Consider the following 15,232-nt stretch of genomic DNA (forward strand, 5'->3'; position numbering starts at 1 on the left):
CGATGAAGCTCAATGCTAATGTGAATGCTAGTGTCGTTCCCCACTTTCTATCATGTCAGAAATTATCGTGCTATTAGGTAGTTAAAAATGGATGGAATCAGTCCAGCTCACACACATTGATGCCAGTCATCAAAAGAAATGCGCGTGCATTGAAATAACTTGTTTTTGTGACATTCACAAACATCGAAGGCATCAACACTTTGCCTGTATGAGCTTTAACGTCACTGTAGGAGCGGTTATGTCACAGCTACCTAATTTGCACAACGATGGTTCCCAAAATGCATTATGTGGTGCAATGTATCCATCCATCTATCCATTATCCGCCGCTTAACCGGGGTCGGGTCGCGAGGGCAGCAGCTTCAGCAGGGAAGCCCAGACTTCCCGCTCCCCAGCCACATCTTCCAGCTCTGCCGGAGGGATGCCCAGGCGGTCCCAGGCCAGCCGGGAGACGTAGTCTCTCCAGCGTGCCCTGGGTTGTCCTCTGGGCCTCCTGCCGGTGGGACATCCCCGGAACACCTCCCCTGGGAGGCGTCCAGGAGGCATCCTAAACAGATGCCCGAGCTACCTCATCTGGCTCCTCTCTACGTGGAGGAGCAGCGGCTCGACACTGAGTCCCTCCCGGATGGCCGAGCTTCTCACCCTATCTCTAAGGGAGAGCCCAGACACCCTGCGGAGGAAACTCATTTCGGCCGCTTGTTTCCGAGATCTTGTTCTTTCGGTCACGACCCACAACTCGTGACCATAGGTGAGGGTAGGAACGTAGATCGACCGGTAAATCGAGAGCTTCGCCTTTTGGCTCAGCTCCCTCTTCACCACGACAGACCGATACAGCATCCGCATCACAGCAGAGGCTGCACCGATCCGCCTGGCGATCTCTCGCTCCATCCTACCCTCACTCGTAAACAAGACCCCAAGATACTTAAACTCCTCCACTTGGGGCAGGATCTCCTCCCCGACCTGGAGAGGGCACTCCACCCTTTTCCGACTGAGAACCATGGTCTCAGATTTGGATCTTCATCCCAACCGCTTCACACTCTGCTGCGAACCGCTCCAGTGAGAGTTGGAGATCACGGCCAGAGGAAGCCAACAGTACCACATCATCTGCGAAAAGCAGAGATGAAATACTGAGGTCACCAAACCGGATCCCCTCATCGCCCGACTGCGCCTAGAAATTCTGTCCATAAAAATTATGAACAGAATCGGTGACAAAGGGCAGCCTTGGCGGAGTCCAACCCTCACTGGAAACGAATCCAACTTACTGCCGGCAATGCGGACCAAACTCTGACATCGGTGGTACAGGGACCCAACTGCCCGTATCAAGGGGCTCGCTACCCCGTACTCCCGAAGCACGCTCCACCTAACTCCCACACATGTAGACTGGTTGGCCAATCCAGAGGCACTGTCCCCGATGTCCACACAATGTTGTAGAGGCGCATCAACCATGACAGCCCCACAACATCCAGCGCCCTAAGGAACTCCGGGCGGATCTCATCCAACCCCGGGGCCTTGCCACGAGGAGCTTGTTAACCACCTCGGTTACTTCAGCCCCCGAGATAGGTGAGTCCACCACGGAGTCTTCAGGCTCTGCTTCCTCAAAGGAAGGCGTGTCGGTAGGATTGAGGAGGTCTTCAAAGTATTCTCACCACCGACTCACAACGTCCCGAGTCGAGGTCAGCAGCACCCCATCTCCACTATAAATAGTGTTGGTGGTGCACTGCTTCCCTCTCCTGAGACGACGGATGGTGGACCAGAATTTCTTCGAAGCCGTCTGAAAGTCGTTTTCCATGTCCTCACCGAACTCCTCCCACGCCCGAGTTTTTGCTTCGGCAACCACCGAAGCCGTATTACGCTTGGCCAGTCGGTACCTGTCAGCTCCCTCCGGAGTCCCACAGGCCAGAAAGGCCCGATAGGACTCCTTCTTCAGCCTGACAGCATCCCTTACCGCCGGTGTCCACCAGCGGGTTCGGGGGTTGCCGCCACGACAGGCACCGACCACCTTACGTCCACAGCTTCGATTGGCTGCCTCAACAATGGAGGCACGAAACATGGTCCACTCAGACTCAATGTCCCCCGCCTCCCCCGGTACGTGGGCAAAGTTCTGCCGGAGGTGGGAGTTGAAACTCTTTCTGACAGGGGATTCTGACAAGCGTTCCCAGCAGACCCTCACAATACGTTTGGGTCTGCCGGGTCGGACCGGCATCTTCCCCCACCATCGGAGCCAACTCACCACCAGGTGGCAGCAACAGGGAGCAAGCGGGATAATGATCCGACACTGGGTTGATGGCATGGGAAGCTTAAATAGTCCGGTAATCAGGGGAGCAGATGGGGATCAGGTGTGTGATGGGTAACAATGAGCAGGTGCGTGACTGGTGAAGACGGAGTGCTGAGGGGAAACGCCCCTACTCAGCTGACAAACATAAACAAAGTGCACATGGCAGGGAGGTGACGAAAACAATAACAAAAACACTGACCTGACCGACACGGGTCATGACAGTACCCCCCCCTCAAGGGACGGATTCCAGACGTCCCAAACAAGGCCGAGAAACGAAAACAGAGTCCAAAAACGAGGGTGGGCGGAAGGGGTTGGGAGGTGGGGCCACCACCCAAGTTCGAGACCGGTCTGGCGGATGTCCGGGAGGCCAGACCAGCGAGTCCCGTCGTGGCCATTCGGGCGGACGTCCGGGAGGCGGAACCAGGGACCGCGAGCGAGTCCGGTCTGGCTGATGTCCTGGAGGCCAGACCAGCGAGTCCCGTCGAGGCCATTCGGGCAGACGTCCGGGAGGCCAGATCCATGAGTCCACCCGTGGCCATTCAGGCGGACGTCCGGGCGCACCCGGGACAGGAACGTGGAGCGGGGGCTGGTCGTCGAACCTCGCCGAGACAGGAACGTGGAGCGGCGGCTGGTCGTCGTACCCCGCCGAGACAGGAACGTGGAGCGGCGGCTGGTCGTCGAGCGTCGCCGAGACAGGGACGTGGAGCGGCGGCTGGTCGTCGAGCGTCGCCGAGACAGGGACGTGGAGCGGCGGCTGGTCGTCGAGCGTCGCCGAGACAGGGACGTGGAGCGGCGGCTGGTCGTCGAGCGTCGCCGAGTCAGGGACGTGGAGCGGAGGCTGGTCGTCGAGCCCCGCCGAGTCAGGAACGTGGAGCGGCGGCTGGTCGTCGAACCCCGCCGAGTCAGGAACGTGGAGCGCCGGCTGGTCGTCGAACGTCGCCGAGTCAGGGATGTGGAGCGGCGGCTGGTCGTCGAGCCCCGCCGAGTCAGGAACGTGGAGCGGCGGCTGGTCGTCGAACCCCGCCGAGTCAGGAACGTGGAGCGCCGGCTGGTCGTCGAACCCCGCCGAGACAGGAACGTGGAGCGGCGGCTGGTCGTCGAACCCCGCCGAGTCAGGAACGCGGAGCGGCGGCTGTTCGTCGAACCCCGCCGAGTCAGGAACGCGGAGCGGCGGCTGGTCGTCGAACCCCGCCGAGACAGGAACGTGGAGCGGCGGCTGGTCATCGAACCCCGCCGAGTCAGGAACGTGGAGTGGCGACGGACCATCAGGCACCGCCGGGACCGGAACTTGGATCAACGGCAGATCGTCGAGCGCCGCCGAAGCAGGAACCAGGAGCGGCCGTGGGTCATCGGGCGCTGCCCGGACCAAGACGAGCAGTGGCGACGGGTCGTCGGATGCCGCCGAGGCAAGAGCGGGGCGCGATGGTGGGTCGTCGTGCGTCGCCGAGACTAAGGCGAGACGCGGCGGCGGACCATCGTCCATCGCGGGCACCGGAACCGGGAGCGGCGGCGCTTCGTCTGGCGCCGCTGAGGCAGATACGGCAGGCGGCTGGTCGCCGTCCACCGCCGAGGCAGGAACCTGGAGTGACGGCTGCAGGCCGTGCTCTGCCGAAACGTGAGCTTGGGGCGGAAGCAAGGCGTGCTCCGCTTGAACTTGGGCTTGGGGCGGACGCAGGACGTGCCCCGCCTGAACATGGACTTGAGGCGGGCGCAGGACGTGCTCCGCCGGGACATGAGCTTGAGACGGACGCCGGACGTGCTCCGCCGGGACATGAGCTTGAGACGGACGCAGGACGTGCTCCGCCTAAACATGGGCTTGAGGCGGGCGCAGGAAGTGCTCCGCCGGGACGTGAGCTTGAGGCGGACGCAGGACGTGCTCCGCCGGGACGTGAACTTGGGGCGGACGCAGGGCGTGCTCCGCCGGAACGTGAACTTGGGACGGACGCGGGACGTGCTCCGCCGGGACGTGAACCTGGGACGGACGCAGGGAGTGCTCCGCCTGAACATGGACTTGAGGCGGGCGCAGGAAGTGCTCCGCCGGGACGGGAGCTTGAGGCGGACGCAGGACGTGCTCCGCCGGGACGTGAGCTTGAGGCGGACGCAGGGAGTGCTCCGCCTGAACATGGACTTGAGGCGGGCGCAGGAAGTGCTCCGCCGGGACGTGAGCTTGAGGCGGACGCAGGGCGTGCTCCGCCGGAACGTGAACTTGCCTGCCGCCATAGGGAGTCAGGGGAACGGGAGACATGAGGGACCGAGACTATGGGTGCTGGTGGACGTGAGCTATGAGACGCAAGGGGGACGTGACCAGGTGCTGAAACCGATGGGGGAAGAGGAGTGCTACGTGACCGTGACTTTCGTGATTTGGAACGAGGTGAACGACGCGAGGTAACGTGGGAGGTGGTCTCAAAACGGTCAAAAGGAAAGGGTGACGGAAATCATTCGGGGGGAGGAAAGTGACGGGTCCTAGCTGAATCTGTGTCGTGCTGGGCATACAACAGGTCGTAAATGTGTTCAAAATCATCCTCATGATCGGAGTCTACAACAATGTGAGGGGGTGTAACGGCATTGCGCTCAAAATCTTCTTCGTAATCGGAATCTATAATAAGATGGGGAGGTATGACAGGTGGGTAATCGTCGTCGTTACCGTGATACGTGGGGGAAGAAACAAACGAGGCACGGGGCTGGTCGGCAGGCTGATGAGGGCGGTTGTCCGAGCGGCGACGACGAAGACGTCGCCGAGAGCTTCCCGCTGGGTCCGTAGTTGGTCGGATCATTCTGTCATGCTCGCCGGTCGGCGAGGAGGGGGGTGGACCCAAGAATGCGGGGAAGCCAGACATAAGGGTAACTTAAAGGGGAATTTATTAAATTAATCAAGACGAGGACAAACAACGTGGCGTGGACAAACAAACGTGGCAGGGTGCAAAATAACAAAGGCAAACTAAACGTGACAAAACTGGGTCGAGGACGAGAACAAAAACTGGGACGAAGTACAAAGGGACGTGAGCGAGGGCGAGAGCAAAAACAAGTACGTGAACGAGATCAAGGCGAGAGTCGTAAAGTCCGTAAGGCAGCAACAGGGAGCAAGCGGGATAATGATCCGACACTGGGTTGATGGCATGGGAAGCTTAAATAGTCCGGTAATCAGGGGAGCAGATGGGGATCAGGTGTGTGATGGGTAACGATGAGCAGGTGCGTGACTGGTGAAGACGGAGTGCTGAGGGGAAACGCCCCTACTCAGCTGACAAACATAAACAAAGTGCACATGGCAGGGAGGTGACGAAAACAATAACAAAAACAATGACCTGACCGACACGGGTCATGACAATATGAACAAGGCTTGTAAATATCAATAAAATGTTTTGGTTTACAGATTGACCACAACACTGAAAAGTTAAATACAAAAGAAAATATTTGATGTTATGGTGAAAGAGTAGTTATATAGGTAAAGAAATATATTACTCTAGCATCGGCCATTTAGCGAATTTGGGGAGGCTATTTGTTCAGTACTTACTCTACCAAATCTTCTTGCGGGCCAGATTAAACCCGTTTCCCGCGGGCCCCATGTTTGACTCCCCTGGTTATGATCGTTGGTGGACAGTAGGTTAATCACTAAATACAATTCAGAATTTAAAATCCAAATCAATAAAAACATTTTGTTGAAGAAAAAAAAAATACAATTTAGAATGTCCATCATCGCCTGAATCTTGCATCCTCTCATCTCTGGGGTGTTTCTGGAGCTGTGATGTCACAGAAGCCAAACAATTTAGTGGCTACTGTGGTGTGCTCTTCATGTTCAGTCTCTATACTTTAGCACTTAAGCAATGGTTTATTGTGTGGCAGTTTTTTGCACTATTTGTGAAGGAAGTGGCAAGATTTTCTTCAACTTTCCAGGTGTATTAAGAAATGTGTGATCAGTCGATCTAGAAAGCCAATGACGGACCGGCAAAATTGTCTAACGCGTGCGCTTCTGCGGATCAGTATACAAAATGGCGTCTGCTGTCTTTGACAACTGATCACTCTGATAGGCTGTTACCTAGAGAATCAGTGCATTAGACATAAATCAACCATCAAGTAGTACAAAAAAGCAAAGCCATTGCGAAGAAAATTATATTTAGCAAATCAAGCTCAGCAAAATTTTGCATTTCATTTTGTTTTGTTCCTACTTGATGAGGATATGTGTGAATTTTATTTCATGAAACGTTGACCACGGATGGATGATAAAGAATGCACGGCCACCCCTAACTTATGTGTTGTGTCACACTGACCACCCCACTAAAAAAATCTGTGTCGCCCCCATGAATAACACAACATCCAACCAGTGCTGCGAGCAGCTATGAGGGGCCTTCGTAGTCCGGGCATTTTTAGGGTCCTGGCATGCTTGTGTACTGGCACATTGGAACTTGATTTATTTTTTTTAAATGGTGCAATAAACTTCTAAAATACGGAGCTTTTAGACCAGGCCTATTTTGAATGTATTTGCATTTTTATACTTTCAAAAATAACTTTGTTTTCTTGTGAATCAGTGTGCTGCAATGGTAGTAGAGTTACATGGAACATCACAAACTTCATGTTTCAACATCATGAATGCCTAAATACTCTTCAGAGAAAATATCCTGTATAACCGGTTAACCCTGTAGGATAAGTATATCAGATAAAATTGGTGCACATCCTGTTAGGTATGCTGTTTTAAAGGCTTGACAATTTTAGTGGACACGGGTGAATCGTTGCAATATTATTTAAAAACCACACAATAAAATAACAAAATATTGATTATTTCACTAACTGTGATGTGTGTGCAAAGTTTCATTGATGTTCACGAATATTTACACCAGTGATTCCAAACTAGTGTGCTGGAGCACATTAGTGTGCCATGGGAGCTCTAAAGGTGTGCCACAGGGAATTATCAAATTTCATTCAATTGGTAAGAAAATTGCTAATTTATAACAAATGATGTATCTTTGTCCAGCTATCTATGCCAGCAATTTATATTGACAAGCAGAACAAATAAATGACCTATTAGAACACAGAAAGTATGTAATTGACGTGTAACCACGTGAGCTGTGATATTTATTTAACTTATAATATGTGCCTTGGCTAGACAAAGGTTGGAATTACTGGTCTAGACCATCAAAATCAGTTATTTTTCTTGGCAAACAGCATGTCACTAAGGCAACAGCGTTCAACAGAATAAATAGCTTTGATTTTACTTGTCATCTTGAAAACTCCCACAGTTTCAAGACAATGGAATGAACTTTCTTGGAGTTATTTCAAATGTGACCTCCATGAAAGTCCAAAAACAAAAGAGTTAAAAGTGGCAGACTTCCTTTTGTCTTTAGCATATGGCTCCAAGAGACACATTTTTGGAGGGTTTGGGCTGTTAAATATGCCTGCAACATTTCGTAGATTTCTGTGAAACATACAACTGGGGCTGCTTCGTTGAAAATTTGTAGAGGCCGCTACATTCTCACACTAAAGTTAAATATTGGTTATTTTGCCAGGCCTGATGCGTGTGAAACGTTTTATAAGCTCTTGTGCATATTTAGAAATTCAAAATCAGCTGTTCTTTCTTGTCAAACAGACTTCACAAAAAAATCACAAGCAGCATGTTTTAATATAACAATATTACTACACGAGCCGCCCAAATATAATGAGGTAGATCTGGTTAACATGCTAGGAAAAAAAAACAAAAAACAACAAAGATCAAGACATGTATTTCCTTTATGCAGCAGGTAGCGCTACCACGATAATGGGAAAAAAGTTCATACATGTCTGGATTCCCGTCCATCCATCCATCCATTATCTGTATCGCTTTTCCTCACAAGGGTCGCAAATGTGGAAAATGTTTCCCAAGATATGATAATCTCTGTCAAGTTAAAGGCAGCTTTTACATTCACGGCAATTCCAAATTGAAAAGTAAATTAAAAATAACGGACTTCCTTTTTGGTTTAGCATATGGCTCCAAGAGAGTTTTTTTGTCGGTCTCGGGTCTGTTACATATACCTAAAAAACAATTAAAAAGAAAAGAAATCACAATAAACAAATAAAAGGTTGATGCTTTGCCATTTCTGATGTGTGTGCAAAGTGTCATGAGTTTTGCTGCATATTTAGACCTGCAAAAGTAGCATTGTTTTCTTGGCGAACCGTGCGTTACCACAGCAACAGTGTTTCACAAAAAACTCACAAACTTTGTGTATCAACATCATGAAGGCCTAAACACTTTTCTGAGCAAATATGAGGTCAATCTGCTTAACCTTCTGGGAGAAAAAACATCAAAGAATGAAACGTGTATTTCCTGTCGGCGATACCACTACAATGAAAAATACATTCGTAGACTTGACTATCATCAAAGAATGAATTTAATTGGATTGGGGTGTATTCGGTCAATGGGCCAGGTTCAGTACATAAAAAAATCTTATTGCCACTAGTTGGCACAGTAAAGATTAGAAAATGTATTATATTATTTTATAATATGGAAAATGCTATTTTGGAAAATATGCATTAATTTATAGATGACATCAGGCTATTTATAGACATGAGAGTTTGGGGTTTTTGGGGCCAGTGCAGGGGAGTTATTAAACATTTCCTGTTTTGTCGTAAAGGAAATACGAAATGCAAAATTTGATGCCTATATAGTATTTTGAAAACTTTTCTCCCTGTTTTTGTCCCAGGTTATACAATGGTCCAACCGAAGTTTGGAGACAATCGGATGAATCTCTAGGACAAGAGTGCAAAAGCATAACTCTTGTTAATGTGCAAAAATGGGCCAAAATTGGACATTCAAAAAAAAAAAATCATAGTTCACTTCCTGTTCATTTTTGAGTATGGCAGCGATGGACTTTTTTTTTTTTTAATATGTTTTGGGGTACTGCCTCCCAATTCCCATAGGTCAAACGTCCCGGAAGCCAAACTGTATGCTGGAGTCCACTGTATATGTTCAAGGTTATAGCATTTAATATGTTCATATATAAGAATCATATTCACCTCCCAGACTCAAGGTGTTGAGAACAAACTGTGACCCATAGAAGATGGTAAAACAAGTATTGTCGTCATGTTTATCCTTGCCATCTTTGAACCGCTCAAAGTCTTTCGAATTTCTCCCAGGACGAACCTCTCGAATCTCAAATAGATCCACTGAAACACAGAAGAGCACATTTCCAGTATAATTAAGAGTTGATCATTAATATTTTGTAACATAAGCATTCACATTTATTCACTTTGTTTTCCCAACCACTGCTTCAGCTATGCACTATTTGGTAAACAAAAAATCAACACATTTCTAAATACCTTAGCCGGACGTAAAATTTTAAAAGCAAGTAATGTTGTTTTCACCAGTCAGTCTGTCCATCCATCTGTCCTGTCAGTCAGGTCCGTATGTCAGTTTGAATTGCTGAATACTCATACCGTTGCATAAACAGTCTATGCTGTTGTTTAGAGCCACAACCAGAGGAGGGCCATAGCCGCTCCTGCATTGTGATCTACTGTCTGCAGTGAGACTGTAGAAATTGCCACACACGTTTATTGTGTAAGACGAAGTCAATAAAAAAAAAGTTCTTTGCAATATCATGTTATATGCGCCCCCGCTAGCCCAAACATGACATTCGCATTTGTGGGAAATCAATTAAGCAGAAAAATTCACCTGTTTTTATCCAATTGATGGGACAGTGGGTAGTGGGCCTGTTAAGTGTCTGCATGCACCCCAGAAAGTAGGTAGTTATTCCCCTGGGTACAAACTATTATAATCACATCCATGTGTGTAAATGATTGACTGATTGACAGATAGAACCCATCCATCCATCAGTTATCTGAGTCATATTTCCTCACAAGGGTCGCGGGGAGTGCTGGAGCCTATCCGCAGATAGAACCCATCCATCCATCAGTTATCTGAGTCATATTTTCTCACAAGGGTCGCGGGGGTGCTGGAGCCTATCTCAGCTGTCTCCGGGCAGTAGGCGGGGGACACTCTGAATTGGTTGCCAGCCAATCGCAGGGCACACAAAGACAAACAACCTTTTGCGCTCACAATCACACCTAGGGACAATTTAGAGCATCCAATCAACCTACCTTTGGAATGTGGGAGGAAACCAGAGTACCCACGCAGGCACGGGAAAAACAAGCCAACTCCATACAGGAAGGATGGAGCCGGAATCGAACCTTGTACTTCTGAACTGTGAGGCAGACGTGCTATTGAGCCGTCCACCAACCCACTCCTTATAATAATTAACATGACAACATAGTAGCATTTTGATTTAAAAAAAATTGTCACTGTTAAGAACAAATACTACAACTTAATACAATGATAATGTACTCACAGACACCATCAGTCTTCTCAGCAGTGCGTGTCCAGGCCACCTGTTGTGTTTCCATAATGACTTGAACAGTGAGCCTCTCTGCCTTTTGCCTGAAGACCGTCATAACCATGCCCATCTCCATCTCCCGTTTGATCATGTTCTTCTTGTACTCTGTCATATCTCCCTGCTGGCCCCAGTGCGCCATCTCGTCAGCCTTGGCAGAAAAGACGGACATTTATTTGATGATAACTGCTGTGTGTGTGTGTGTATGTATATATATATATATATATATATATATATATATATATATATATATATAAATATATGGTGATTTGTCCCACATAAATCACAGAGTAGTATGTAATTTGTGGACGGGCAGTGCGAATGTTGAACGTCAAGCCAACCTTTTCTCACTATATTGTTACAACGTCGTGCTGCACTTGTTAATCATTCTATTTAGTCTGATAGAATGGTATTCACGAAGGCGTGGCTTTCTTTTTTTTTTTACAAAGTCGCCTTTCACAGCTTACGTCGCTAAAGCAGGAAATGCAAATAGCTAACTTAAATATACATTAGTTGACCCAATGACGTGACTGGCAAGATTGCGCAAAGACAAACGTTTCGAAATGAAATTAAGTCGTAATTCTTGTACTTTCCTCCACCTGCAGACCTTGCATTTCGCACTGCCGGGTTATCAATTGAGAACAACTACCGCGGCTGGTTATTCGAATGATCCAGCACTAAAGTCCTCGCTGTCAGCTTTACCACAGTGAACAAAATACTTCCTCTCGTTTTGCATATTTACTACGACGCTCGCAAAAATAATCGTTTAGAATTTCTTTCTAATTCCTTACCTTGCACGTCGAACAGATCCTTTGACGCCACACAGTAACAATTTTTTTTTTAATTATTTAATCATGCCTCCCACAATGTCAAATGAACCTCCGGGCGATAGTGTGTTGACAATGACATTTACAAAGCTGTTAGTTCCTCTATCTGACTGTACAAGGAAGTGAGATGCATAAGCCGGTATATAAAAAAAAAAAAGTCCGGAAGCAAGGGCGATATCTATGCAAAATAACACAACAGGCTTCGGACAAAAGTGCGCAGTATTTTAACTCCCCTACTGTAAATTACTTGCAGATGCAGTTCTACAGTATTTCATTTCAATCAACCATTTTAAATGTAAATAAAAATGACATTTGAACAAATTGAACTCAGAAAAGAGTATTGCTTCAACATAGTAAAGGTAAAAGCAAAATACTGTACAATTAGGTCCTCCAACATGACGACAAAAATAGAAAAAAAATCTATAAATATATTATAGATTTATATATAGATATCTATATGCATTTGACTGGCCAATTTGATGACCAGTTTTGATCTGCTCTTTTATCAGATCACCAAAAATTCAAAGTGACATGTCTACGTCATCCCTGCATTTGTCCGGCAACAAGTTCAAGGTGTACCCTGCCTCCTACCCGAAGACAGCTGGGATAGGCTGCAGCACGTCCGCAGCTCTCAGGAAGATAAGCGTCTTGGATAATGGATCCATATTTTGGAAAACTTAGTAAAAGTGAATCTTATGGAAAAAATGTGTTGGAATTTCTCAACAAGCAAATGCGAATTACCAGGGAATAAACCCCTAATTAACTCAATTTACTCAATGTGTTTGTTTTATGTTCAAGAAGGAAATAGTTCAAAGAGAGACTCAACAACTGATCAAAATTTGTTTTGATATTCTTTTCAATTCCCTGGAGTAGATGAACGCAGTCAAGAAAGAGTGTTTCTAAAATGTAGCCCTCTCAATATATAGGATCCCTCACTCTCGACAGTTTTTTTCTATAAGATGTCAAGTCATGTCATTATCCACACTGCTTATCCTGTACAGGGTCGGGGGAATGTGCTGGAGCCTATCCCAGCTAACTACGGGCGAAAGGCACACCACACCCTGAACAGGTCGCCAGCCAGACACAGGGCATAGACACCGTCACTGAGTCGGAACCGAACCCACGCTGGCCCATAACGCATGTTGGGTGAAATCATTCTTCCTCTCCTTCCCCGTCCAAGGTCCCTGTTTGGTCCCACGACGGATCCCACGACCAGGTGTCGTCCAGCATCATGAAACCTCCCTTGTCTTTTGCGTGAATGTTTCTGGGTGTCCTAAGTTAAATTTCCAATTGTTGTATCTTAATGTATGGGTGCTCCGCTACTGGGCCATCGTGACTGCGATGTGCAACTCTTGTGTCAAGTTTGTTGTCTTTGGCTTTACTGTGTATGAGGCAGAACTCAACACGTTTAAAATGAGGAATATATGAATGACAAGAGAATAACATAAAACCAGTAAACACAATCACTGATCATTTCTGTGCATGGCACTTCTAGTTTCATGTGATAAATCCTTAACACCCGCAGTAAATATGAACCTGCTAATGTTAATGATCAACATCTTGCCACGTAAATGCGTAAAATAATGCCACTAATATAATATAATCCTACACAGGAACACGCAATGTGAGAGAACTCACACTTCTCAGGTAAAAACTTTGCATGTGTGCTTATTGCTTTTATACTTGGTGGTGACATGGTGTACTCAAGATAATCTGAAAAGCACATCACATATGGCAAAATCAACACTCACTACCAGGTGCAGAATAGTAGTCTGTGTCCTACACATTGTTGGAATTTAGCTTTAAATCAATGTTAGAATTTAATTTTAAACCAATGTAAACTCAAATTATTAATCTGACTCCAATTTGTGACTTTACCCAACTCTCACTCATCCAACAATATGCGCGCTCGTTCTGCAATAGAAAGGTATCAGGAAGCCGGCATTTTCACGCACGAGTGGATTTATTCCTAATACACAAAACTTCTACATGCACCTGGGTCTCGGGTCCCTCTCAATACAACTCGGTACGCCTCTGTTGCCACCAGCAGACGTACTCTGCATCGGAGTTGCCCAGTAATGATTCATACTATACAATATGCAAATGGCACAGAGACAAAGGCATCCTGGCATGATTCTATTGGCTATGTGTATCCTGCAGTTAACTTTAGCTTGCTCTCATTGGGCTTTCTCCCCCGCCGAATCCCATGGCTCCTCCTGCGTGTGATCTTTTGATGGCTGCTCCTTCATCCACTGCCCCTCGAGTCATCTCGTCTCGCTCAGCACCGTCTGCTTCTAAAACATTCCATTCTTGCACATTCCTGCACCACATACCCTGTTCCGCTCCACCAGTCACACGCTCAGCACTTTACAGTCTCACTCTTTCATACACAGGATGCAGCAACATCTAATGAACTACGTTAAGCTCCAACTCTTATATTCCTTTACCATCGAGACGTCCCACCAATGCCTAGTGCGCATGCGCGCGCATGCGCATAACACGGATTGTTATTTCGCGGGAAGTGAGTTGCGTTTTGTCCTACCGATAGTGATTTCGCTGGAAGTTTGCAGCATTTTTTCTACCTCTGCATTGTGCGGTGAAAAGCGGTGAGTACTTAATGTTTTCATTTTCATTTGAGTCTTATTTGACGTATTCATTGTCTCAAAATACTTTGGGCGTGTGTTTCAGTTGCCTACATTTCTCACGCAGTTTATGTATACCATACTTGTTTGATATCGCCAGTAAATGTTCTCTTTGTAGTAATTCTGAGTTTCATTGTTGGTGGTTTTACTTAATTAGAAAGAAAACAAAAACAATGATCCAGTAAAAATGACCGAATATAGCCACTTAAAGTTAGTACTTCCAAACCTTATACAGATATGGCCTGACCGAGTATGCAGTTATGTATGTGCTCCTTAATGTTTCCTACTTTGCTTGTGAATTCATGTCAACTGTATCAGAAGGAAAATAGTTTGCAACTGTCATTGTAGTTATGGAGGAGAAGTGGGACAAAGTTTACAATCTTCTTCTTGCTGGAACATACCCACCTGGGTATGATAAAAGCAAGAAGCAAAACCTAAGAAGGTATGCCTCAAAATTCACTCTAAAAGGTCAGTATTTTCATTGTAACCAATCCCACGTGAAGCTCAGATCATTAGCAATTTAAAGTTATTAAGATTCTTATTTTTTCTTGATATAGACGGTGAACTCTTCTTTTGCTCCAGGAGAGCAATTAAAACTCAAGAGGAGTCCAGGAGGCTCTTCGAAGAGTTTCACTCTTCTCCTATTGGAGGGCACACTGGCACCCTTAAAACACGCAGTGCCTTATGTTGCCGATTTTATTGGCACGGCATGACTGTCGACATTGAGAAATGGGTATGTGGTACTATACCTTTCTGATTTGTTTGAGCAACATTTGAACAAGCATAAACACAGATTTACTGCAATATAGATTTTGTCTATGTGTATAGATTTTCGTGTTTGTATATGTCTTTGCTATCAATCTTTCCTAAGATCCAGGAATGTGACAAGTGCCAAAAAGTTGGCAAACCTCTCACTGTTGCGCTCCCGCTGCAGTGTATTAAGGTGAGTTGTAATCGTCTTTAACCATAGCCATAACCATAAATTATTTGTGTATGTATGTATAGCTGTATATATGTATATTTATTTATTTTATCAGGTGTCAGGTGTCTGGGAGCTCGTTGGCATCGATCTTACTGGACCACTTCCAAAGACTGCCAGTGGGTTCCAGTACATCCTGACTGCAACGGACTATTTTTCTA

The 15,232-nt window shown here is 46.9% G+C and overlaps 1 protein-coding gene and 1 long non-coding RNA gene across 4 annotated transcripts in view; one reads left to right on the plus strand and one right to left on the minus strand.

Annotated features, from left to right (window-relative positions):
* Positions 1 to 11,609, minus strand: part of LOC148335907 (1-phosphatidylinositol 4,5-bisphosphate phosphodiesterase gamma-2-like) — a 67,975-nt gene extending 56,366 nt beyond the window's left edge. Inside the window, exons 1-3 of one of the 3 annotated variants that reach the window (XM_088298428.1) lie at positions 11,415 to 11,608; positions 10,582 to 10,774; positions 9,254 to 9,403 (exon numbers count right to left, since the gene is read on the minus strand). In XM_088298428.1, the coding sequence (XP_088154554.1) occupies positions 9,254 to 9,403; positions 10,582 to 10,765 (334 nt within the window). In that variant the 5' untranslated portion in view covers positions 10,766 to 10,774; positions 11,415 to 11,608. Of the gene's footprint in view, positions 1 to 9,253; positions 9,404 to 10,333; positions 10,480 to 10,581; positions 10,775 to 11,414 lie in introns of those variants that run through there. The other 2 variants (XM_088298429.1, XM_088298430.1) reach the window with 2 other exon arrangements.
* A 2,410-nt stretch (positions 11,610 to 14,019) lies between these two features.
* Positions 14,020 to 15,019, plus strand: LOC148335908 (uncharacterized). Its single transcript, XR_015844132.1, has 4 exons — positions 14,020 to 14,056; positions 14,441 to 14,560; positions 14,650 to 14,825; positions 14,964 to 15,019. It is a non-coding gene; the product is annotated as an uncharacterized LOC148335908 (long non-coding RNA).
* The last annotated feature ends 213 nt before the right edge of the window (positions 15,020 to 15,232 follow it).

Source organism: Idiotropiscis lumnitzeri, chromosome 6 (genome assembly GCF_059441095.1).
Source record: "Idiotropiscis lumnitzeri isolate Australia: NSW breed Sydney's pygmy pipehorse chromosome 6, RoL_Ilum_1.0, whole genome shotgun sequence".
In the NCBI taxonomy this organism is placed as follows: Eukaryota; Metazoa; Chordata; class Actinopteri; order Syngnathiformes; family Syngnathidae; genus Idiotropiscis; species Idiotropiscis lumnitzeri.